The following is a 26,051-nucleotide window of genomic DNA, read 5'->3' as shown; positions in this document are numbered from 1 at the left end:
TTTGGGGGACTTTAATTTTAAATCTTTTTTTCCCACTTTACACAGGTTAACAGTTCTCGTTGCTATCGACAAAAGCTGAGGGTTCTATGTATGTGACCATACCGAGTTACAGCTTGAATACAGACCAGTTTGTTTATCATATTAAAATCTTAATTGGCATGGTTTAATAGAAATGATCAAATCCGATAAATATGACAATACTATTAACAATAATATGGCAGCATTTTAACCTTGTAAAGTAAGTACAGGTAATAGCGGAGACGTGTTTCTGTGGATCTTGTGACTTGCAAATTGACCACACCCACACAGTTAGATGCAACTGTGAAAGTGTGACTTTTTGTCACGATTGTTTTTCTTCTCTGTATCTTTTTATTTTGTGGCCTAAGATGCATACAGTGGAATTGCAATGATCCTGGTTCAGTGCTGACTTTTTTTTGGCCCCTTGTTATCTTCCCTTATTTCCTGTTTATCACTGCTGTGAACTGTCAAAAAGGAAAAAATGCCCCCCAAAATATCTTAGAAAAAACAAAACAAAAAGCACTTGGTGTCAATGCTCCAGAGGCTTTAAATGACACCATACAGGGACTGCAGTGTTAATGACAAAAGATAACTATCAATTTATTAAGAAAAATACAAATATGACTAAACAAACTAAAATTGAGTATTCTTATTTGCAGCGTTTTTTTGTAAAGAAACATGTGAGGTGACTAATTCGTCAACCATTTCAAAGTCTGTTTACTTGTTTTTTTTTAATTATTTACCACCGATTCTGAACAGTGAACCGATAAACTGACACAGGGTATTACAGCGCTTGCACTACTGATCTTCAGGCTGTTTCCTGTAATAATCTTGCTTTATTTTCTCCATAACGGAGCCTGTGATCTGCATATAGTGTTCCCTGAACATAGAGGCTCTACCTTGTTGAAAAATGTAAATGCAATTCATTTTATACTTCCATGGCAATGCAGAGGCACTATGTTACAGTGCAGCCTAGCTGAATTTGTTCACGCATATAGATAAAAAAAAAGAGAGTCGCCTAACCTAAAGTCTTCTTTCTAATAGACTAGCACTGCAGACCTTGCCTGGTGTGCGAGACTGTGTGAGAGAAAGAGAGAAAGGCACAGGGCAAGGAGCATCTGCAGCTATCACCTCCTTCTCCTGATCATATGGATTTTGGAGTATGAACATACAAACTGTGAGGGGACTCGCCACGACACAGACTACAGCAGGTGCAAAGGATTGCTCCTCATGGACAGGAACAAACATTTTAATGCTTATGATCAGCACGTCACTATAACTCACCCTCTGCTGGCCTCCTGGGGAACTACAGGTTTCATACACACAAGTGACTCAACAAAATGGCTGACTGTGCTGTACAATGTCAGCAGGCAGCTAAAAAAATACAGACATGTTGCTCATTAATGTGGAGGTTTAGATATTTTGGAAGTGAAGAGAATAAAAAGTGTTTGTTCTTGTCTTCTTGTCTTGTTGTGAGAATTCATAAGTGCAAAAACAAACAAACAAACAAACAAACAAAAAAAACACAAACACAAAAAGTAGTCCAGGCTAATAAAATTACCTTTTCAGTTCACAACACTGGCTCTGTACCCTGTTACCTTGTGTTGGTCTGACCTCCTGTCTCCTGTTATGTGTGATATTTATTAAATCATCATTAAACAATGAGCGAACCACTACATTGTCACACAAATAGACACTCTGAACACACACACACACACACACACACACAGGACAACTCAAACACACCTACCTTCCTGTGATGCATAAAACTTTACAAACCTAGTTTTAACCCTTTTGTCTGTACTCAGGTCAACAGACAATTTCTGAGGGCTGTCGTTCAACAGACTCCTCCTCCACCGTTTGAGCCCTCCCCTCAGTCCGGGTTTCTGCCTCCTCCCTCCCTTCTCATGCTAATGTTCATCTTCCCCTGTTCTACCCTCGGCTCAGTGAGGTTGATTCAACCACACTGCAGTTTGGTTTCTCCAGGCAGAGGTGCTGCTGCTCTAACACACTTGTACTAATCCTGCCAGACTATCCATACAAACCGATCTATCACGTCCTGGAGCAGTTCATACCTACCTTGCCGGCTTTAGTTAACGACTTCAGCACCACCACCGCCGTTAGAGAGGCTGAAAAAAAAACTGAAGAAGAAAAAAACAAAAACGTTCCGAGCGCGACAGTTGGTCAACGCGACCGTTTGGCGTCTGTCGACCAACCGCCGCCGCCGCCGCCGGTGACGTATGGTTGTGGTGGATTTTTTTGTGCACGAAAAGAGGAGGAGTCTATTTGTGATTCGAACGAAGAGCCCAGTCGCTGCTGAGTCCCACTCAGCCGAGTTGTTGTAGCACAGCTCACAGGTTTTTTTTTTTTTGTTACCCTTGGTGCATTTTGTGAACCCGGTGGACTTTGAGCCCCACTGAAACCACATCCTGACCGCAACGGTTGTACACAACAGCGTCAGGAAGAGTTGTAAGTTACACGCGGCAGGAGGAGGCGGAGACAGTCTGCTACTGTCCGGGACTGAAAATCGCGGGAACATCGCTTGACGACGCGACGAGTCGGTGAGTCGAGGTACTGCAGCTAGCATGCTAGCTAAGCAGCTCTTCCATTATTTAACACTAATAGATAACATGCTTCTTTTAACTTTTGAATATTAACAGTTTGAACATGAAATACATTTTTTTTGTTTCTGTTTTTGGTACTTTGATGGCACATTTTACAGTCAGACTAAAATGTTGGCGCTGCAGCGGGAGTAGAAAGTAGCAAGTACGCGCTGAGATACTGACTTGATTAATAATACTGCAACAATGTTTTTTAACAGTAGAATTTTTATTTTTATTTTTATGTTGACAATAAAAATGTTTTACAAGCAGATCATGTCACATTTAATGTTCCTGAAACATTCTCTACTGTGAACGTTGCAACGCGATTTTCGTGTTTGCGGTTACTTTTTTAATTACTAAAGTGCTAATTAAGATATGGATTCTGATTGTAATTGCATTAAATATTACATTAGTCAAACATTTTCTTGCACAGGTTGTGCGTCCTTTTTTTTTTTCTTTCGTGTGTTTTTTGGTTGTTTTTTTAATGCATGTAGCTTCTCCCCTCCCACTGGTAACTTGATTGAAGAACACTTGTGATACACACACATGCCCTATGAACAAAAAGAAAAAAAGTGACCCAGTTCTCTGTAGACTGAATTACTAGGTGCCTTCACACCGCTTGTGTTGTCCATAGTCTGATACAAGTGTAAAGTACTTTTTAATGGCATTCAGTGACTACTCTATTTTGCATGCGGGAATACACATTTGCGTCCCCACCGTATTTGTACCTCACTCTCTAAAGCCTGAAAGGTCCAACCCATACCAAGTCAATGAAGCAACTACTGTATGTTCCAAGCAGGCATGTCCAGCATACTGCAGAGGTGACTGTTTGGGGGAGGGGCAATATGGGAGACAGATTTTGATGAAAGGTTTCCTACCTTGAGATAATAAGTGATGTGATTAATAGACAAATAATAAATTAACCTTCTTTATCACCCCATGGTAGAGCTTTAACGAAGAGTTTTTGGCTTTTTTTTTTTTTTTAGGTGTTTCTATAATTTAATGCAGATTACTGGAGAGTATCCTTAGAATGATAATCAACACTATATCTAAGCCTAAATGGCACAGAATATAAAAAATGAGCAAAGGTGAAGAAGAAACTGCTGCATTCTCCACATTTTGCAGTTAAACCCCCCTCTTGGTCTAAAGTGGTACAGCCCAGTAATTTTCCATGCACCACACTGTCCTAAGATGTGGGTGTGGCTTAATGTCAATGGTAATACAAGAGTTGAGCATTTTTTCTGTTTGCCCTGTCTTGTGGCTTTCTAAAACAGAAAAAAATCAGCATCTTTTCTGGTTTAGGTTAAGTAATTTATAATAAGTAACCAGTTGAGTGTTTTCTCTCTAAACCAGAGAGCAGTAAGTCAGTCACAGTTTGGGGAATTTGGCAGGGTGCAGATTTGGACTGTTTCATCATGTCCATGATAGTTTAATAATTTGGACTCAAATCAGTCTATATAACTTGGAAACTGTTGCAGGTCTGCTTTTACCTTTTGGGAACATGGTACAGCCCTGTTTTTAGTTTCACCTCCCCCACTTCACCCAGTGGCAGTGCTCACATGGTGCATTTGTAATTCATTACACAGCCTGTTTTTTTTCTGCTGAAGAGGAAGCAGCTTTAAAAAGGCTCCACCTCCATTTTTCAAAAGCTTTCCTGTAGATGTTAGGAGTCAGTTATTTTTGACTTTGCTAAATTTGTTTAACCTCTCATTCATTTAGATTGATAAGAATGTCCTATTGATTATACAGCTGCTAAAAAAATCTGCAGAGCTAGCTACATTTAAAAAGACACTAAATGATAATGTAGGGAAATTCGAGATAGTAAAAGTAAGATCTTCAGGTTTTCTTTATATGGAGAAATGCAGGAGTTTTTGAGTCTTGCAGTGACACAATTCTCAGTCGTGGTTTACACAGGTTTGTAGCCTAATGTAAGTCAATGCTGTGCAGCTGTTAGTCCATGACACAGGTCCATGTACACCCTATATAAACCCCAACATTAGTCATTTACCTGTGTATAATAGATGGTAAATACCAGTAGTGTATTCAACCACATAACACTTGAGATTCATGTGAATCTTAAACATGCTCACATCGAGCATAATTAACAAGGGGAATATAATACCTTTCACTTCAGCTGAGTTGTCTCTGTCACATTAGAACGTTGGTTGATGTTAGAGAGCAAATTGTTATGTCGTGGATGTCCTGTGACTCTTTTATGATTTTAAAAAATGACCACATATGATGGAAGAGAAACCTATTTCAACTGTAAGAGTTACTGTATGCACCCACATAAAGGGATCGATGAACATGTCATGTAATACACAGCATTTCCAACACATGCAAGAAACTGCCTATGTATACTGTCTCTGAATAATGTCGGTATTAAGGCTCATACTGTAATATGATTTATTTATGAATTTCAAAGTATGTATATAATATGCAATTTAAATATTTATATAGCAGATAATAATGTAACAAAATCCCTATTGTTGTGAAAGCAAGTATCATACAAATATATGAATAAGAAATGCATCCATTAGCATGTAAATATCGATGAAAATGTTAACCCAGTCTTTAACTGTTTTTGACAATATAAATATGAGCTAAATTTACAGGATTGATTAGTTTGTAACATAAATTGGAATCAGCAGTTTGTGTGTTTCTCATCTAATCATAATTAAAAAATTCTGCCTCATTGTAAAGCCATTTTTACAGACATTACAGATCATTACAGTAAATCAATCTGGGAGAGGTAGCAGGTTTCAATCCTGTATTTATAATTTTGATAGTGGGAAAGTCTTCCTGAAATTTGTCTTTTGTTTCTAAGTTTTTCAAACAATGCCAAGTCCATAAGAACTGGTTTCAACCAGTTACAGCCGGTTTCTGCCTCAGGCTGAAAATAAGAGTGATAGGAAATATGATCTTGGTTCGGTCTCAAAATACCCTGTTTGCTATTCATCATTTATATCTTGACATGATGATAATTAGAAAAACTCACTTGTTTTAAATGAGTACTTTGTATTTCACACAAAGGCCATAATAATTTAGTCAGGCCTACACATTTGTGTTTGTATTCTAAGAGGGACCCAGTACACCAAATCATCTTAATTTGTGATTTATAAGGACCAAACTGGTGCTTATTACATGTATAGGTGCAAGACATTAACAGTTCATCTTCAAAGTAAACTGTAAACCTGTCTTTGAAATCTGTTTGCTTCAAAAGGACCACACTCAGAATCACTATCATCTGCATTGGCCAAGTATGTTTACCCACCCAAGGAATTTGACTTCGGTTTAGTGGTTCTCAATGAACTTAAACACAACACAACAATTTTCAGAAAGGTACACAAGGAATGTCTATAAATAGGTGAAACCGTTTCTGTGAACTGTTAACAGGATACAAATAGTACAAAGACTAGACACTCGTGCAAAGACAGTGAAAGTGTTATACTCTTTCGTTATGTTAAAATAAGACAGTGGTGATTTTTCATTGTTTCAGATAGAGGGAGGTCGGGACATGAGCAGATGTTGCCTATGTTAAGGCTTGCACATCTGTGTCTCCTCCCATTCCTATTGCCATGTACATTATTTTTCAGTGTGTCTGCTTCATTCATTTACGTGTGGGAGCCACTGCTTGAATTTTCATTGCTAAGGAAATCCCTTTGTGTAATATTTCCCTATTTATAACTATTTATATATGCATTTTGTTACACAAAGACATTGACAGCAATTTGTCAGCCTCATGTCTGAATAAGCACCTGAGGTACAGAGTCAATCTTACTACGTACTTATAGTAACATTTCCGACACACTTTCAACCACCACATTTACATTACTGTTAGATTAACGCAATGGCCACAGCAGTGCAAGGTAAAGCAGGAACAGAGAGAAATGAAACGCATGTCTTCGATAACTAAGGGCACTCTTTAAAGTATCTCTCAATTATATCATTTTTACACAAAGCGAATAAACACAGTTGAATAAAACGTAAAACACTGCAAATGAACCAATTTTATGTGGTTGGGGAAATTCTTTTGTGTGACCAGTCATTATGTTTTTATTCCTTCTGCGATGCATGGCAAAAGAAAAAACCCATCTTCGTACAACCATAACAATAATCAGACCAGCTTTCTCCCTCCTTATATTCTCAGTATCATTAATGCAAACTGCATGGATGAAAACTCGTAAATACAGCATGAGTTCCAACGTAATGTCTTTGTATTCATGCATATGCACTGTTGGTCTTAATAAAGTATTTTTTAGTAGAGTCAGACTATGTCCACACCAATACATTTTCATTTTAAAACAGTGTTTTAAAACGAAAATGATCTCCGTCCCCATGAACATTTTAGCAGCATTTCAGAATAATCTCTGTCCATACTAACACACCTGAAAATGCATATCACATGACCATTCATGTACAGTGGGCATGCGCATACTGGTGCAAACAGGAAGCAGATTGTTTACTCTGTGGTTGGTTGCTTAGGTGCAGAAAATACTATGGAGAAAAAACAGCAATGGCAAAAAGTAAGACCATGTTGAATTAAGCTGAAATTATACTTTCTGTGTCCACGAGGGTCCAGTAGGGTCTGCATGACATAAATTTCATCATCAGAAGGTGTACGCGTAGGCTCTGTGCCGACATCTGCATACCTCCAATTTGTTGTTGTGTGCGCAGTCACAACACTGTATTCCTGTAGATGCTGATCTACTACCCGTGTGTGGAATACATCCTCCAAGCGGACCCCAGAACGTAGTATAAACACAACAAGTACATGTCCTTGGTGTCTGCAGTTGTCCGTGTACATGTCTGCTCGGGAGTATAAATGAAGCTTTAACCACTGGTAGTCAAGGCTGACGTTGTTTGTTATCATCTGGAAAAGGGTCACATGATAGGGGTGTGGCAAATCAGGGAAGAACACGTCGTGACTGATAAGACCCAATCAGGAAGTGAACATGGGTGTCTGCGTAATTGTTTTGATTGTTGTGGCTACCCCGTAGTAAATTTAACGGTCACAAATCTACGAGAGGGACAGACTGAAAATGATTCCGCACACTGGTTTGCGATCTCGGTTTGTCTTTGTTGACGAGGTATCATCTCTGGTTACGAGAATCAAAGTGGTGGGAGTCAACTGAACAGTTTCCAGATTCTTTTTTCAGCCTGTCTCTACCTGCTAACCCTAGCCGTTCAGGAGTTATTAGGCTGATGTCTTGTCTAGAAACACAAACAGCAGCAGATCCATTAGTGCGTGTTAGTGAGCTGACTTTTCTGCTCTGTGCTGACTGGATGCCCAATGCTCTAGTTGAAACATCTGGCGCTGACAGTCAATAACTGTATGAGACAATCTGTATTTTATGCATAATGATGCAGGTGGTCCAGATCTTTCATTAGTCTTGCACAATTGTCCAAATATTTATGATGCTTCAATTCTGCATTTTATAGGCAAACAAAAATTGATTTAAGAAACATGAATTGACCCCAAGCAAGCTTAAAAAAATAAAGGACTCTGCAAAGGAACTAACATAAAACCCACAGCACCATAAACACCAGCAGGTGTTGACTTGTAATTACTTAATTTAACATAATTTAACACGTCCATAGAAAATCAGTAAATTAAAGGCAGTTTGCGAATATGCACTGAATGTGATCATGATTTCCAGTGGCATAGAGTATGTCTTGCTAGCCAATAACATCGCTGCCCCTGTGCACACTACTTCCACACTTGATGAATGCAACAAATGCTTTGTCAGTTTGGCTCCATAGGTAGTGTAAACAGTGTCACAAGTCAAAGCTGAATTAAAGCCATTGCCTTGAACAAGGTTGAAGCTGACCGATGAGGAAGAACATAATGTGATTGAAGTTGAGGCAGCAAGTTTCTGAGTTGTTGGTCACATGAAATGCTGTGTGTCGCTTTAAGATACAACTCAGCACCAACAAATGTCACACCTCTACAGATCAGACTCTCAAAATATAACAGGAAATCCAGTTCTTTGTGTTGTTTTCCTCTCCTTTTTCATCCTGTCTCTGTATGCTCTTAAAGAGGAACTTGATCCCAAATTATATTTTTGTGCTGTGCCCATTATCACATAGATACGTAGAAGAACACTGGCCAACCAGAGCCGCAGTCTGTGCCTGTCACACATAGATGCCGATAACATTACCAAGTCCGATAAGGGCTGGCAGACGATGTTGTACATGAGATTTATTCCTCCTCTGTGGCAGTGAAAACAGCACACCAGCTCTATGTCGCTATTCATGCTACACTCAGCGGTGGTCAGTTAGTGTCCCCTGACTCTTTGTATCACACACTACGTAGCCATGAGGCCACATTCCCTACAGTCTGCCTCCCACTCTCTGTTGCATTTTGAAATATGCTGGGAGGGGGGGTTCTAGCAGAATTTGAGGGTGTAGTTAATCTTTAAGTGTAGTCATAAAGTTTCTTAATAAGCACAGATTTTTCCCTTTCAACATAAGCAGACATATCTTTGCTTCATTATGGTGCAAACAGCAGGGCGGACAGTGGACAGAATCCAAGGTGATTCAATGCTCCCTTTAGAATTGAAATACGGCTGCAATTTGTACTTCATTACATCCACCAGTAATTTGAGTATTACTTTGACATTCCTTGTGGTCAGTGCAAAGTGATCAGGGCAGCTGATGGACAAGGCAGATTTTCTTTAAAGAAGATGAGCACCATGGCCTTGTCACTGGTTAAGCAGAGATAGAGGAGACGAAAAAAGAAGTTGAAAGCTGCTGTAAACAATGTATAAAAGATGGTGGATCATTTAGAATAAAGAGGAGTGGGCCCAGTATTGAGCTCTGGGGAACTCCAAAACAGAGCAAGGCTTTATTCACACCAAATCAGGCGTTTAATTTGAATTTAAATGCTGTGTCATTTGAATAGGGGTAGTGTGTTAAGGCTGTGGGGGTGGGGGCCACAGGGGTGCTGCAGCGGCCTGCGGCGGGAAAGTTGAACCAGAATCAGAACTGGAGAAATGCAACCTGATGGTTAAATGTGAAATGATATCTAAGCCAGCTCCATCCTTTAGTAGTGGTTGCCCCACATGTGATGCTTATTCAAACAAGTATCTGACCTTCATCAGCAATACCTTCTTCACCTTTAACAGAGCTAATTAGCAGTGTCACTCAATTTCCTGTGTATTGTGTGACTTTATGTCATTCAACTCAGCTTTCACTTAACTCACACATAACTTCAGCTGGAAGAATCTACATTTTCCATTTTCTTCTGACTTATGCTCATAACTACATGGTTTGTGTATTGGGTTGTGAGAACTGTGAAAATGCTTATGAATACATATTGTGGCTGAAGCCCTGGACATTTTGTGCAAAGACTGACTGTGAGATCGAGCCCTTCTGAGGCTTGAATGGCCCCATGGCTTGGAAGGAGAAAGGAGCAGTTCCCTTCACTGCTCTGTAGGCTCGCACCAGAGTATTGAACTGGATGCAAGCAGCATCAGGGAGCCTGTGTATTAAATGGAGAATTGGTTTGGTTGGAAGATTGAACACCAGTGGGCAGCAGCATTTTGGATTAGCTGGGAGGAAGGAATTGCATTTCTCCTCTTAATGTTGTGTAGAAGAAAACTACAGGAGCAGTCTGAGTTGGCATCACCATATTTTTGTCAGTGTTCATAGAAAGGTCTTGGCAAACTTTACCCTAAAGGAGCACAAGCTCAGTCTTGTTCAGGTTGATCGTAAGGTAGTTCCATGACATCAGCTGTGAGAAAACTGCCAGAAAATCATGTGTGCTTCCACCCAAATGTCAGATGGCTATACTGAGAAGAATAGCAGGGTGTCATCAGTCTAACAGTGGTAGGAGAAGCCCAAATGGGAATTACAGTGGTAAAAAATAACTCCTGGAACCAGTGGCTCATTTTCACTGTGCACCTCTATTGTCACAAGATGAAACTTAAGTTACACAGAAACAATTTCTGGCTAATATCATTAATTTTTGACTACGCAAGGCTACTAATGTCAACTAGCTAAGTTAGCTTACTTGTCATGGGTACCTGTAACAGGGCCAGTCATAGAACCATTTGGTTGGGATGGTAGTTACCAAAACTGTTGAACACATCCTCCCCCAATTCCAGTGTCAAAAAGATGTGGACAGTTTCAGATGCGGTTTGACAATCTGAACACTTAATTTAAAGTATATGGACGACCTTAAATTTGACTGACAGACACACATTGTTTACATGACTAAACTCATCAGTTTCAAGGTGACCCTGGCCAACTCTTCTGTCAAGCCATGAGATTTAACCCATGATGATGAAGAGCTCAGAACCCAATACACAATCGCTGTAATACGTGCATAAAATGGGGAAGAATGGGGACTTGATGCCTAAAAATACACTTTGGCTTGTGTTTACTCCGGTATCGTGAGAATGAAATGCAAGCCATTCTGTGGGCTGTGTGAACAGCTGGTTTGATTAAAATAGGTGCGCGAGAGATAGACGACTGAAAAACATGGCTGAAACACTTTCTGTGCAGACACAGTGTAACACATAAAAGCGTTTCAGCCGCATTTTTCAGTTGTCCATCTAATGCCCATCTGACAGAACAAAAATGCTGCTGTTTTCATCAATATAGCCTACACAGGCCACGTAACGTTTCACTTGCGCTATACACACAACTCCACAACCTGAAGCATATTTTTATGCTTCAACTCTGCTTTTCCTCTGTTTTCTGCACTTAACTGCAGTGATTACATGTTGGTTTCTGAGTGCTTTCAAAATGCATGTGACCTACACTCAACACTGTGCCTGAATGCTCCCTGTGTAGACACACAAATGGAGCCGCTGCTCTGCTAACGTGCTGCTCACGCCACACCTCCTATGTAGACACGGTGTAAGGCTTATGAGAAATGGGGATTGTTACAAGCAGCAATATTGAATAAAAAATATTAGATTTTTTTTATATGTTCTTATCTAAACATGGAGTAAATAGGGATGGGTATTGAGAACCGGTACTAAATTGGTACAGGATCCTGACTGACGGTACTGAAATACTGATAAGCTCCTGGACAAATGGTGCTTATATCGGTATTAATGTAACGTTAATGTATTCTAACATAGCTGCCACAGGTGGCAGTAATGCAACTTAATGCTGGTTGCAACCTGCCATGAAATGGAAAAACGAAGCTAGCGCTGCACAGCCAGCGGTAGGCCCAGGAGACAGCCGCTGACCAGGGTGAGTCTGAGATAGAGGCAGGAGCTGGAGAGCTGCCTGGAGGAAGAGAGGCATTGCCCTGGCTTGTCAGGCTCTGAGATAACATTATCTTCTGCCTTCTGCTTAGAAATGGTGAGTTTATAGCGCACAGCAACTTAATGCGATATAGTCTCTGGCTTTTATTTGATATCAAGTGTTGGCAAAAAATGTTGCAGATACTAAATCAACTGCTAGCAACGTAGCATAGTTGGCACACATTAACTCACAGGTTGGTTGACATGAACATTGCTTTTTCACCCATTGACCAATCGATTGGTTAGAATAAGTAGAATTTCAGTCGACCAAGATTTTCTTTGTTTGACTACAGCCCAAACCGTTGTAAAAATAAGTCTCTGCTAGGGATGTCAACTGTTAACAGTTAATTGGTTAACCACCGAGAATATTTTTGACCAGTTATGCATGTTGGTCTATAGACTAATTTGTATACTAGGGTTGGGTACTGAACTCAATATTTCACATTATTCACGTTAGATCAATCAGAGCCAAATTTTGCTACCATGGGTAGGAGAGAAAGAGAGTGCAGTCCTGAAAGAAGACACATTTACCGACTGAAACATCTCTCATAGAGGCTCTGGCAGGAGCACCAACCCACAGATACAAAGAGATGTGACGGATTCATTTTACCAACCTGCACAGCGGCTAGCAGCTAGTTAGCATGGCAAGCAGTGTTAGCATAGCCGTGCGTAGCCCATAGACTGTACAAAAAATAAGGTGTCGCTGCGGTGTCTGGTTTAACAGCACCATGCTGGGCAGGTGACAGGTGTGTTTACAGTGTTTGTGTGCTCTGAAAGACTTCACAGTGTGGATATAAAGTCACACAGCTTGTTGTACTGAACGATTGTGGCCGATATGCTGCCAATCAGTTAGGGCGAGGGATTGAACGAGCTGGTTCTGTACCTCAAGCCTGAGTATGTTACACCATTGAGAGTTACTGTGACTAAAGGCATTGAAAACACTTTGAGGTGAAGAAGGATGAGCTAAAAGTTAAGTTAATCAGGGCAGACAAGCTAGTTCTGACCACCGAGTGCTGGACAACTCTCACAAATGAAAGCTACATCACATCTTTTCTCAAAAATGAACTGGTTAGTTACGGGTTAGTGGGCGTCGGTCTGTCGAAAGCAAAATTAATGGAAACTGACATCTCTAGTCTGTAGTTATTAACTCAGGACACAGTTAGCATCGGGTTTAAATAAATAACTGTGGAATCGTTTCATGTCATGTCTTTATTTTTTCACACCAAATTATGGAGAGTAGTATTAATAAGTGAGTATCAGTGTCGACATTGGTATTGATAAAATCCTAATGATACCCGTTCCTAGGAGTAAACAACACAACATACTGCGGAGAAAGGCTACCAAGGCTGAATTGAAGTTATTTGCGTTATTACAACTGTCAATGGGATTTTAAATGAGGTTTTTCCTACTCATGGAACAAAAGTCTCAGGGCTCTCTAAACACAGAGATATAAATAATCATATGAACATTCACCTAGTGTTGCAGGTTAAATAGATTCTTCCTCATATATAAAAATGTGTTACCCCTTATAGATCAAAACAAATCAAAGACCTTAAGAGAACAAACCAGCAGGCAGAAAAGCAACAAATGTCATATGTTTTTAACTAAATAGAGTAACAAGATAGTTATAAGCAGGCGAAGGCAGTCGTGTTCATGGTAAAAGAGATCCTTCCTGCTCTACTGCGTACAGCAGCAGCAGCCATTTTGTGCTGTAGCACTCACTGCAAGCAATCCATCAAAGGGAAAGGAGTGGGGGTGGGGAAAGTGTCGAGTAGCCTAGCTTGTTGACTAATCTAAATCATTAAACTCAGAGAAATGTTAGCTGTTTGTTATGCCAGTTTGTCATAGCTACTTTCTACACATGTCCAAATGTGTGTTTTAGGCAGAGGAAAAAAAAGCTTAAAGCACTGGATTTACCCTATCATGAAAACAGTATTACTTTTGCATTGATAATCTTGTAAAAAACTTGTGTGAAGTGAGCCATGTGTAGACTTGAACATAGATAGGTTACTGCTGTAAAGAAAGAAGTAATATTTGATCAAATATCTTAAGGAAAATGAAGTGCTCTTTCAGGGCCAGGGGTGAAATTTCTGCCAATTTAGGAGAATTAGAAACCAGTAAGAAGATTTTCATATTCTAAATAAACCAATTTGGTTTTGAACTTCAAAATATAGAGCTCACGTTGTCTAGATAGCCTTGAATATGTCATTCACCTCTATAGCTCCCTCCCTTGTTGGTGAGAACTGAAAACACCCTTCTGCTGAGATGGTTTAGTCCATGCTTGGCTGTAAAACTCCAGACTGGAGCAGACTGCTGGTGTGGGGGAGGGGTGTTGCCGCTCTGTGTCAGGCTGTGGACTTCAGATCTGACAGTGTGCTGCTAGCTATAGCTTATCCGATCTGACTTCAACTGTAGTTCCTTCAAAACTGCACTTTAGCTTTAAAGAGTTTAACCAAAAAAAATGGAGCTACTGCATGCACATGCTTCAGTTCCACATTTAACCAAAAGCGTTTGTATTTCTATCTCTTGGTTAGGTTATCCTTATTTGCCACCCAGATGCTTTTTGTTTATTCTGTAGTGTGTCAGTCAACATTCATTGGCTTTTCTGTGACCATGAGATGAGCCCCCTCAGTAGCGCATGGCTAAAGAATAATCACCATGTGCTTGCTTGATTCACACTGAAACTCCTGGTTCTGCCCGCCCCCACCCTCTTCCTATTTTTCTTCCCTTTTTTCCTTCTACCCAGCCCTGCTAGCCTTCATCTATGGAGGAAAAAAAACCCAAATCACGCGTACAAATATTTGGACAATGGGAGGATAGGAAGCACTTGTTTTAGATTGTTATTGAAATGTTTACCCATGATTTGAGAATAACAGTCCTTTGAGAGTATATTTTGGTATGTTTGAATTGTTAACTCACATGTTCTGTTCATTTGTCATTTGCCTACCTAAAATACTACTCAGAGTATGACAGGGGCCTGATCCAAGTACGGGCAACAGATTCACACATTTAGGTGCTAAATTCTGAATAATATGTAGAAAATTACATCTGGGGCTCTTCACCTAGTTTAACATTTGAAGGAAAAATACCCACGTGACTGGATGGAAAACGAGACTCAAATAGACATACATGAAGGAATGTCACAGGAAAGATCAATAATCAGCTGCTGCTTAGAATAACTCAAAGTCTCTGCTCCATCTGGTTTCATGCTTGTAGGGTAGCAGATATAAAATGTAATATATAAAACTGTCTAAGCCTGTGGGAAAGCATGAAAACAGACAGCTGTAGGTGGTGGATGGGACCTGTTGGGATTGTGTTCAGTTTTCTGCAGAGACCATGAGTGAGATTAATTTGAAGTGCAATATGAACAAAGGAAATGGGAGTGATTCTGCTTGACCCTGATATTTGTATTATGATTATTGTTTACTTTGCTAGGCAGTTTGTGTGTATTAATTGTTTGTTGTTGAATGAGTGAGCTACTGGCTCAGACAGTCTGCATTGCAGCACACATTTTTGACACAAGCACATGTAGAATGTATTATTACTATTAAAATACAGTATAAGTTATGTTTCTTTTGGAAATATCAGAAGATTACATCTACTTCTTACCAGGGTGCATTATATGCACAATAACATAATTGAGATTGTCAAGATAGAATAACTGCTCTGGATCTCTTCATCAGTTTTTAATTAGTCATATTAGTCATATTGCCTGTGTGTTTACATGTTTGATTAATGTCCATCCATAATCTCTTTTCTGTACATTTTATCTTATTGCTTTGGGTGAGAAGCATTGTACACCCGTGGACAGGTTGTCAGTCTATCACAGAGGTAACAAGTAGACTGACAAACACCCCTCCCACCCCCCGCCCCCCCTCACTTTCACACCTCTGAGCAATTCAGAGTTTCCAGAGCACCTGGACTGTATGTCATTGGACTGTGATAGGAAACTGGATCCCCCAGAGGAAACACAGAAAGGGGAAGAACATGGTAACTCCATTAAATCTAGGTTGCAATTACATACAGGGTCTGTATTTTCCCTGCATAGAGATCACTGCTGGATCATCTTCATCACACCATCTCTGACTGTAACAAGGTGTTTTCTGTAAAATCAGATAGCGAGGAGAATATCAAAAGAGCTGACTGTAAAATGTTTTTTTGCAATTAAGTAAATGTACAAACTAAATAACTCATCATAATTAATAGTGACTACATGCTTTGAGATTTATTGTTCATAATAGGAATTACAAACTGCAAGCGAATACGGTGATGTATGAGTGGCTTCAATCAATCTTTCTGCAAACAGATTTGAGTAAAACCTCAGTAAGTGTAACATCTACATGAGTAAGAATGCTACCTGCTTCAGAAGAATCATGGGAAATTTTTGTTTAATGTCGCTAAATATTGTAGTTGGTCCATTCAGCTGAAATTAAATGTCTTGATGAGCATTATGCACATAAAAATTACATTGAATGATGTTGTGCTGCTGTAACATGATAAGATGTTCTGCTACATATTAGCAGACTCTGAGGTCTCAGTGTGGCTGCGCACAGCAGACCAGGTGGCCATTTTGGGTTTCAGTGAATCCAGATGCAGACAGTGAGGGTGGGGGAGGGGAAGACTGCGCACCGTGCGCAGTAATGTTGGAATGCAGACTCTGCTCTCACTGGCTGACATCTCTTTTTCCACTCAGTATTTAGCCTCCATACAAAATGTCTAACATCAGATAACTGTTAGAAAAATCATCTTTTACTGTTTGGTTTAAACACATATTGAATTAATTAATTGATTGAATTAATAGACTAACAGCATCATCTGTGTGTGACAGTTAGAGGCAGCTGAGTGTCAGGTTCACTGTTGAGCATATTGGTTGAAACACGTACGGCTGCCTTCAGGAGAAAAAGGTTAATGTAGCTGTTGCGAATTTCCTGCATTATTTTATAAGCCAGTGATCTTGAGTTAAGTTCATAAAACATTTAACAATGCAGCTCTGAACTCGTGAGGTAAAAAAAAAATGAAACTAAATTGTTTTTGTTGTCTCTTTAGTCATAGCTTAGTGTGTTTCTGAACAGTCAGCAGATGCCATGTGGGCTCTTAACAACAGCAGTGAAACTCGAAACCAGCATTTAGAGATGATCACTGAGACAGACAGAGATAACATCAATCGAAATCATTCGATCAAATCTGCTGTTTAGAAGCAAGTTTTTGTTCAGTTTTCCCTCAAGATCCATGTATGAGTATGGAGATTTCTGCAGATAGACTGTACTTGTTTTTTTCTGGTTAGTAGGCGGAGTTTGTTAAAGGATCTGCTCATGCCTGTGCTCAGCATGCTGCTCGCAGCAGCACTGGTGGCCATTTTGTGTTTCTGCAGTAACAGAAAGGGGGGATAGGCAAAGGACGCACAGAAAGCTTTTATTTACTCTCACAACAGGCCTTATGATGGAGACAGGTGAAAAGTGCGAATGAAAGTTGATTGTAATCAAAAAATACATTTCCAGTGTAGTACTTCTCCAACAATACATTTATCTGTCAGTTTTGAGTCTCAACTATTAAAATCAGGAAATTAATTAAAATAAACTATTTGTGCAGAATCTATTGGTGCTTTAGTTCAATAAAGGAAGTTAAAACAGAAAGAGGATACTTCCAGGTTATGTTTTTCATTTGGGGTTCTTTGTTCCTCTTGAGTGAAGAACCACCCCTGTGTGTGTGAATGGTTCAGTCCGATCAGCAGCTCTCCTCTGTTGTGGGAGAGGCTGGGCGGATAGAGACTGCTTACAAGCTCTGCTCTAATTTCTTTCTGTGCACAGCTAGCATGGGACTGTGTGGCTAAAAAAGCGCCTTTTCTTGCTTACAAATGTTAAGAATGCTTGACCAAAAATACTTGATACAATTTTTGCTGAAATATTCTTTCAGCCTCTATTGCGCTAATTGTAGTTAATCATGAAGATGTAGTTATATCCATGTTTCTGGGCAAAGTGCTTATTTGGCTTATATCGATTTGTAAGAATAAGAAAAAAATCTCAGATAAAAAAACTTACGCGGTAGTATTTCACTTTGTGTGAAAATTAGAAGAAATAAAATTCTTTGCCCTCATTTAGCAAATCTGCACTTTGACTGTTGGAATACCTGAATACTTTACCCTTTTATCTCTTTTTTTTAACGCCCCACCCCCACTCCCTCCCCCGATCTGAATGGTTTGATCCATGTTTGCCTTGGAGAGGCTGTTCTGGAGGGAGACAGAAAGAGAGCGACAGAGTGTGTGTGTGTGTGTGTGTGTGTGTGTGTGTGTGTGTGTGTGTGTGTGTGTGTGTGTGTGTGTGTGTGTGTGTATGAGAGAGAGAGAGAGAGACGGGGGAGGGAGGGTGCAGCTGCTTATAGGTTGAGTGTGTTGTGCTTGTGCAATTGAGCGCTGGCTGTGCGCTGCTAGCTAGTCTCTGACTAAAGTGCACATTGTGCTGCTTTGTCATGTTGAAGTGGCTTTGTTTGTTTTTTATGTGTTTTACTGGTTATTGTTTAATAGCTCATACAGTGAGATACTGTCTACAATTTGGTTTGTAATTGTTACCACAGATTGACTTTAGGAGGTCATAGTTGCTTTAAAAAGATCCTGGCTTTAAGTTAGATGGAACAGTCTGAAGTCGGCTCCTCCCCCTCGGGCCTTTCCTCGGGCCTTTTTAGCCATGTGCTCCTTTGATCAACACATCACATTTTTTGTGTGACCTCTAATGGATAGCTTTCGCTTCTCAAGTCCTCTTGTCTAAGATGAAAGTTTTTTTTTTCCACCATAATTTATTTCGTGACATTTAGTTTTTAATTTCTGTTTATTTAGTTGCTCCTGTTTAATTGCATCTGTTTGGGAGAGAGATGGAAAGAATATTTTGAACTCTTATTTTGCCCCACTCATTTTGATATGCCTTCAGAAAAAGTCAAATAGAAATTCCCCAAAGCCTGTGCTGATCTGTTTTGAAAGTGGGAACAGACTAGAGATAAACAAAGAGATATTCATGAAAAATGTACTTTTGTACGGTTTCAACAACAAATGGGACATTACAAGCAAACTAAGATGATCAATGTCAATGATGGAAACCGCTAATATAGAGCAACTTAGCTGACCATTGAAAGGAAGAAGCATCAAGGCCAGACTGGGATCATCAGTAACATTTCCGGTGTGGTAAACACTGCTCATCAGCGTAGATTTATGATTCAGCTTTGTTATATATTTCATCATTGTTGGGCATGTTGTGTTGTGTGTGTGTCATGGAGACATACTCCTACACTCTGAATCTGTTGATGTCTGTGTGTCATGGAGACACACCTCTAAAGTTTGAATCTGTTGATAAATACATTAATCATTTCATCAGTGCGTTTCACCCGATATCAGAGCTTTTTCACCTGACAGCAGACTCTGGTTCACTTGGCCTCTAGCATGATCTGTAAGAGCGCAAATATGTGAGATCGTTTTACAAGGTTGTCTGTCGTCCACAGTGCTCGAGTCATTAGAGGGATAGCAGTAGGCTGAGGCTAACTATGTACTCAGCTTAATGGTAGCAGAGCATGTTACATGTATGAAGGCAGTTCAGATAAAATATGTGAAGGAGTCAGCAGCGAAATCTGAACTGGAAGGGTTTATTTACAGCTAAGTCAGTGTTTTTTATTATCTGACTATTGTGTGACTATTGTGAAAAAAATTAAAACTATTGCAGCATCAGAAATCAGCTCAAAGCAATCACATGGCATTAATGAGCTAAAACACATTTTTAATTTTTTGCAGTGGTGAATCCTCAACATATCCACTGCAGGATTACAACACATAAATGTCAAGTACTGGCCTCTGACTGTTTTATGTCTTACACTTTTGTTCTTGACCTTTATTTATCATTAAACTTTTTTTGCCTGTTTTTTTTTTTTCTTTTCTTTTTTCAGAAAGGACAGCCCCCCTCTGCTCTCGGTCAGAATGGTTTAGTCCATGCTGGCTGTAGATTTCCATACTGTGGACTAGTCTGTGCTAGAGTTGGGGGATGGGTGTTGCTAAGCAACTGTCTGTGCAGAGCACTTCCTCTCTGTCTGTGCGCTGCTAGCTAGGGTTGGTATTGATAATCACCATGGTGTACTATAAAATAATATAGACACAATATTTGATTTGTGTGTGTTTGTGTTATTCATGTCATGCACTGGAGAGGTTTCATAAGAAAGAAAAAAATATTACATTTTTAGTGTGTCATATTTTGCATTACGGCAAACCGCTCTCTCAGGAGCATTGGACTGACTTTACTTATTAAAGCACTGAAGTGACACCTTATTACAGGCTCATTTAGGCCACATACTCTTTATAGGACACACCCCTGCAAGGAACAAGATGGACTAGTCCTAACAGAGTCCCTCCTCCTTTCTTTTATGTTCTCCTGCTGGCCTCTCAGCCGTGCCCTGCTCCCACAATCAACAAATACATGGAAGGCCTCAATCCCACACATCCTGCTAAAGGTTGACATCTCTCTCTCTCACAGTTATGGCAGTTTTTCTTATGCAGCTTCACACTTTTCTCAAGATTAGCTTTTGATACTTGCAGAGGGTGCTATGCTAGTCCAAGAAGGAAGAGTTTTAGCTATTATGCATCTGTTTTTTGTGGGAAACATACATTACAGCCTATATACAGTATGTAAAGAAGTTTGGTGTGATTTTTCACTTATCAAGTTGATTGATCAACAGTGTTGGTAGAGACATTTTGTTACCTGCACTAGTGCATGCACTACCAGGAGGAGCTGTTTTGTAAATGAATAGTCCCCAGTTACAATCATGATGTGTCCGAACACACACGTATACAGAGCAATTACATTTGCATTTATGGCACTGTCAGCACGTTTGTAATTCAGCAATGTTTGCTCTGTGTGTGACTCTCACACGTGAGGTTTCACACAGGTGTGAAGGATCTCTGATGCTACAACAATGAAGGTTGAGTGTGAAAGATTTTTATTTATGTTGCGCTGTCTTGCCGTTTATTGAAGCAAACCAGATCACATTCATTTCACTAGATAAAATATTACTTTAAATTTGTTTATTATCCCTAGCATGAAACTGCCCGTAAGCATAGACAGTTTTTGTAAAGCCAGTGCAATTGTGATATGTTCAATACTTAAATAACACTACATTAAGAAAATAATTACATAGTATTGTATATAATATCCATAGAGTTATTAGTGTTAATCTGAGCTGTTGTGTCAGAATGATTTGGACATCCTCAAATCATTGCCAACAGAAACAAAATACAGAAGTTCCTGTGCAGTTTTCAGCAGCAGTTGACTCATACCGCACCTACAAAATGGCGATGGCACTTCAATTTTTTTTCCCAATGTGGCTGTACTTGCTCCAGTTGCTGACGTGTACTGTCAGCGTTGATGTTTTCATTGAAGCTGCTGTTTTAATGGAGAGCAATGAGGCGCTACTGACAGCTGATGAGGCTGCAGCACAGTGGGTTACAACAAACAAAAGGCTGGAAATGGGTTGGTCTTCATGTCTGATACTGATCCACTTAGTACCAGTACTAATCCAGCATGTTGGTGAGGGACATACCTAGCTAGTAGCGGTGATGAATGATACCTCAGCACCATCTGGAAGCTGTTGTTGGGAGGCCAGCATGCTTTGTCAAGTTGCACGTGCAAGTTCACGCATCCCAACCAGAAGTGGTTTGTACTGAGTTTGTCATCAGCTTTCCTGTTATCTTCAGAAAAGCCTTCAATCGTGTTGGGCAAGATTTGATGAGCAAGAAATGTGAAATCTGCTGATATGTGATTGCATCTTCCACATCTGAACCAATATTGTTGTGCTGCTTTTTTCCAGAAAGAGAAAGTCTTGGTGTTCCTCTTGACCGAGAGGTTGGAATGCCGTGTTTCTGTTTGCTGTCACAGAGGCTTGAACTCAAGTCCTCCTGCTGTAGGACTGACCCTGTAGTCACTGCTCTGGAAATATTTAGATTAGATTAAATTAGATAGACTTGCAGGTCAAGTTTGACAGAGTCACTGCCACTTTGACATTTGACCAGCAACTCAGTGACTAGTCACCTGGTGTTGAAACAATGTGTTGTAGAGGCAAAGTAATGACAGAGTAGAAAACAAGCATCTACTTGAGAGAAAAGAAGTTAAAAACTTCTCCCCTTGTTTCAAGTTTTTGAAGCCTCCAGCTTAGCATGAAGGCATATGTGACAGAATTCCTTCTCATGTATGTTAGGCATGTTATCAAAGCTTGACCGAGAAGTTTGACATTACAACAGTAAACAATCCAGTCAAACAGTAATTGAAAGTTTTAAATACATTTTTAAAACATGCTGGAAGTTATGTAATCCTTCTCTTCTGTGCATTGAAATCAGACAATGTCGGCTTGTTGACGCCAGTTTAAATCTGGGGGTGATACATTTGGCAGAAGATGCATGATTTTTGTAGAGATAATGGACGTCTACTCCATGTTTAGTATCAGCAGTCAGTGCATCGTATCACAGGGAATCACAGTGATGTGATGTAAATTCAGACTCATGCACTTTGACCTCAGAGACATCAGTTGTCTGTGCAAGAAATACAAGTCAGAAATGAACCTTCCCATTTGTTTACCAGACTTTCACATTAGTAGAAGCACAAGTGTGAAGAAATGAATGAAGTCGATTTCTTTTTTAAAAAAAAAATGTTAGTAGTTTTTGTTGACATAACTTCAGGTGCACATTGCTGCAAATGCTACACGCAGCCGATCCGGGTTCATCTGACACATGCAGTACTTGTTTCCTGCTTTTCTCTGAGTCAGGCTCAGCACAGGACTCGACTGGCAGCAGCAGCCAAATTTCTAAATATGAGCTTATCTAAGTTAACTTGGTTGAAGAAAAAGGATATTTTGAATGAGTTATTTTTACCACAGTATATTTTATAGCTAATTTACATAGAATATATAAACCTAAAAAAAACATATCTTAAACTATAGCAGTCTATATTTTGAAACAGTCATTCAGCGCAGGAAAAATGGTTGTCGATTATTTCTAGCTTTTATTGTGGGAGTTGATAGTTTTGAAAAATAGAAAATAAACATTTTGACAATGTTATTTGTGGAATGTCCCAACTTTGCTTTATTTAACGTTTTTGTTTAGTATCATAGTATTTATATAATCTCCCTTTTTTTGACTTTGCCAACCTGCAGAAGCCTCAGGCTTAATATAAAATTCTTGGTGAGCAGGGTGGTGCTGCAACTTGATATATCTGATGGAGAATCCTGTTCAGCTAGCTACTGAGAGCTCAGCCTGACAGCAAACAGCAGAGCTGACGGCCATTTTGGGTTTCTGCACTGAATCCAGGCGCAGTAAATGAGGCCATAGGATGGGGGGGGGGGGGGGATTTTGTGCCCTGCGCAGTGGGCAATAACACTGGAATGTGAAGTGTACCAGTAATCATGCTCACAACGGACACCACTCTTTATTTATGATGACTTTTTGCATGATGCTTTTTTTTCAGGTAAAATTTTGAAGCAATCATGCTGAAATGTCCTTTCACAATGAGGAGTTTAAGGTCATTGCAGGAGGCATGCTTGCTGGTATGAAAGCTGAGCACAGTGTTGTGCGTATGCGCCAGCATCTCAGTTGGCTGCTCAGCTTTACAGTGTGAAGTGTTCACTCAGTCCAGTTCAATGAATGTTGCTGTTTTCCACATACATGTGACAGTCCTGCTATGTTGAAAAACGGTTAAATTAAAGAGCGAGGCCTTTTCGGGTTGCTCTGTCAGCTGCAGTCTTGCAGGTCAGCAATGCAGTAACCGTAAAGCTAACCGACTTTACAGTGCAAAACTGAGGCAAGTTGCTTCATTGCTCTCACCACATAAGATTGAAAGATTGCTTTAATAATAACTGGCTTTATATGCCTTGTGCCTGTGCTAAAAGCAGCATGTGGATTTACATTACATACAGGATCTATGTCTGCTCTTTTTATAACATTACAGTTGTATTAACAGACAGACTGGGTTGATCTCACAAGCACAGGACGTATGTTAACAGCTGAAAAAATAAGCGCTTGTGTTGGCTGCACACACTCGAGCTCACATTCACTAAAAGTACGAGTTGATAAAATGATTAGATTCTTGGCTGTATTTTCTCGTTATCCTCGATGTGTGTTTTGGTTAGCATGTCATGTCTGTAAATAGCTGATGAGTCACCTGATATATTTTTGTTATATTACATTATCATTGTATTTTTAAATCAAGCTGTGTTTTAATACAAATACTGAATAAGAATGGGCCTGTATCAAAGTATTACGTACAAAATATCTTTGTGTCATCACACAAATTGCTAAAAAATTAACAAAATAATTGTTAATACTACTAAAACTGCAAAATAACTTCAACCATTTTACATTGTTGAAACATTCCTACAGAAAAAAGATTCCTAACGTAAAACTTTGTGGGCAAATAAAAGAATGATTGTCGTCACATTCATGTGTAACACTGTGAGCACATCAAAGGGCTCAACAGTTCCATCAATATCCAGCACATAGCAGCCTTATGTGTCCCAGTGGGTGGTCTATTGTAATGTGATGTAATTATATGAATTATTGATAAATGTGGATTTAATTTGTCATCAACATAATCGTGTATCCAGTTTGATAAAATTCTTAGTGACCTAACAATTAAATTTCTCTTTTTGAACTTGAGGGCTCAGTTACAGGGAGAAACACTGCTCAAATCAGAAGAGCTAAATTTAGGGTTACACTTTCATATGCATAGACTTCTGTTCCGACTGTGAAGCAATAATATCAAATTTACTTAAAAAAAAACACATCTGTGTTTCCTTTAGGTTGACTTCTGTTGAAGAATTCTGTGGTAAATCCATGACCAGGAACCTGTCGGCTTGAAGGTAAGTTATTCACAGATAATATATTTAGTGTATGCATGACATGTTATTTAATATAATGGCATTATCATATTATATCATCTCTTGTTTGCCACTGAATGTAAAATGAGAATTTTACTGCAGCTAAGCTCATTCTCCTGCTGCACACAACTTTCATGCATTTCTAATTTTGCTTGTTCTCTCACTGATCAGTTAAAATCAAGAGATGAATATGGTGTATGCACATTAAATGCATGTACATGAAAAAACTAGCCCCAAAACTATAATTTGTGCAACAATCTAAACTATGTACGGAAAATCCTTCATGTTTTGCATAACCTCTTTACTGCTGCCAACACAGCCTCAATTTGTCCGTTCTGATTCGCTGAGGACTGAACCAATAGGAAAGTGGGGGGATGGGAGACCGGTTGGGTTGCTGCTGTTGTTAACTTCAATGTCATTTCTGTTCACCGGATTGGGGCTTGGGTAAACATGAAATCTATAGCTTAATCAAAAAAAAAAAAATGAAGGCAAGGGGAATTTGTCAGAACAGCTTTCCTGACTGACATTTAAAAAAGGGTTTCTGGCACACTGAGCTGCACCTTGACTGTTGTCACTTTAGGATAGACACAACAATGTCTAATCAGGCAGATCCCCAGAGAAGAGTGATGGCTTAGAGTCAAATTTATAGAAAAAACAGGCTGTTGGGTGAACTGTCCAGTTTGGTATGCAGATCTGTGAAAGAAGAACCTTCTAGAAAAGAACTAACAAGAAATCCATAGGGCTCCACAGTGACCTCTAGTGTTTCCTGTTAAAAGCTGCAGCCATTTCTTTACTATGCACTGCGTAAACATCAGAACAGACTCAGAAGTGGGAGAGGCTGTGCTGTTAGTCTCCCAGCCATCACTTTGGTGTTGTGAATCCTTCCCAGATTCATCATCTTTGATAGCATCTAATCTCTCCTTGTCACTCCACAGGCAGCAATGGAAGTTGTTGTGACAGAGGAGAAGAAGAAGATTTTCCGCGCTAGGAAAACCATGAAGATCAGTGATCGACAGCAACTGGAGACTCTTCACAGCACTCTGTTGACAGCAACTCCGAGTCTGTCCGAACCATCTCCGCCACCGCTAATGAATGGCACGCACAAAGAGGATGGACAAAAAGTTGGGGACAAAGAGCAAAACAGCATCTTGGACTCAAACTCTCCCCAAACCACATCACCTGCTTCTCCAACCTCTCTGAGCTCTCCTGCTCCTTTCCTGTCCCTTAATCTGTCCCCCTCCCCTGCCTCTTCACAAAGTCCAAAAGCAAAGGAAGACTC

General features: G+C 39.7%; 1 protein-coding gene across 1 annotated transcript in view; it reads left to right on the top strand.

The window, feature by feature from the left end:
- Nucleotides 1-1,941: 1,941 nt before the first annotated feature.
- atf7ip (activating transcription factor 7 interacting protein) overlaps nt 1,942-26,051 on the top strand; it is a 32,282-nt gene continuing 8,172 nt past the window's right edge. The window contains exons 1-3 of the mRNA XM_067586004.1: nt 1,942-2,579; nt 24,695-24,754; nt 25,708-26,046. Coding sequence (XP_067442105.1) covers nt 25,714-26,046 — 333 coding nt within the window. The 5' untranslated portion in view covers nt 1,942-2,579; nt 24,695-24,754; nt 25,708-25,713. The remainder of the gene's footprint in view (nt 2,580-24,694; nt 24,755-25,707; nt 26,047-26,051) is intronic.

The sequence above is a fragment of the Thunnus thynnus genome, chromosome 3 (genome assembly GCF_963924715.1).
Source record: "Thunnus thynnus chromosome 3, fThuThy2.1, whole genome shotgun sequence".
Classification (NCBI taxonomy): Eukaryota; Metazoa; Chordata; class Actinopteri; order Scombriformes; family Scombridae; genus Thunnus; species Thunnus thynnus.
Note: the sequence above shows the minus strand (reverse complement) of the source record. Positions and strands in the feature narration are given on the sequence as shown.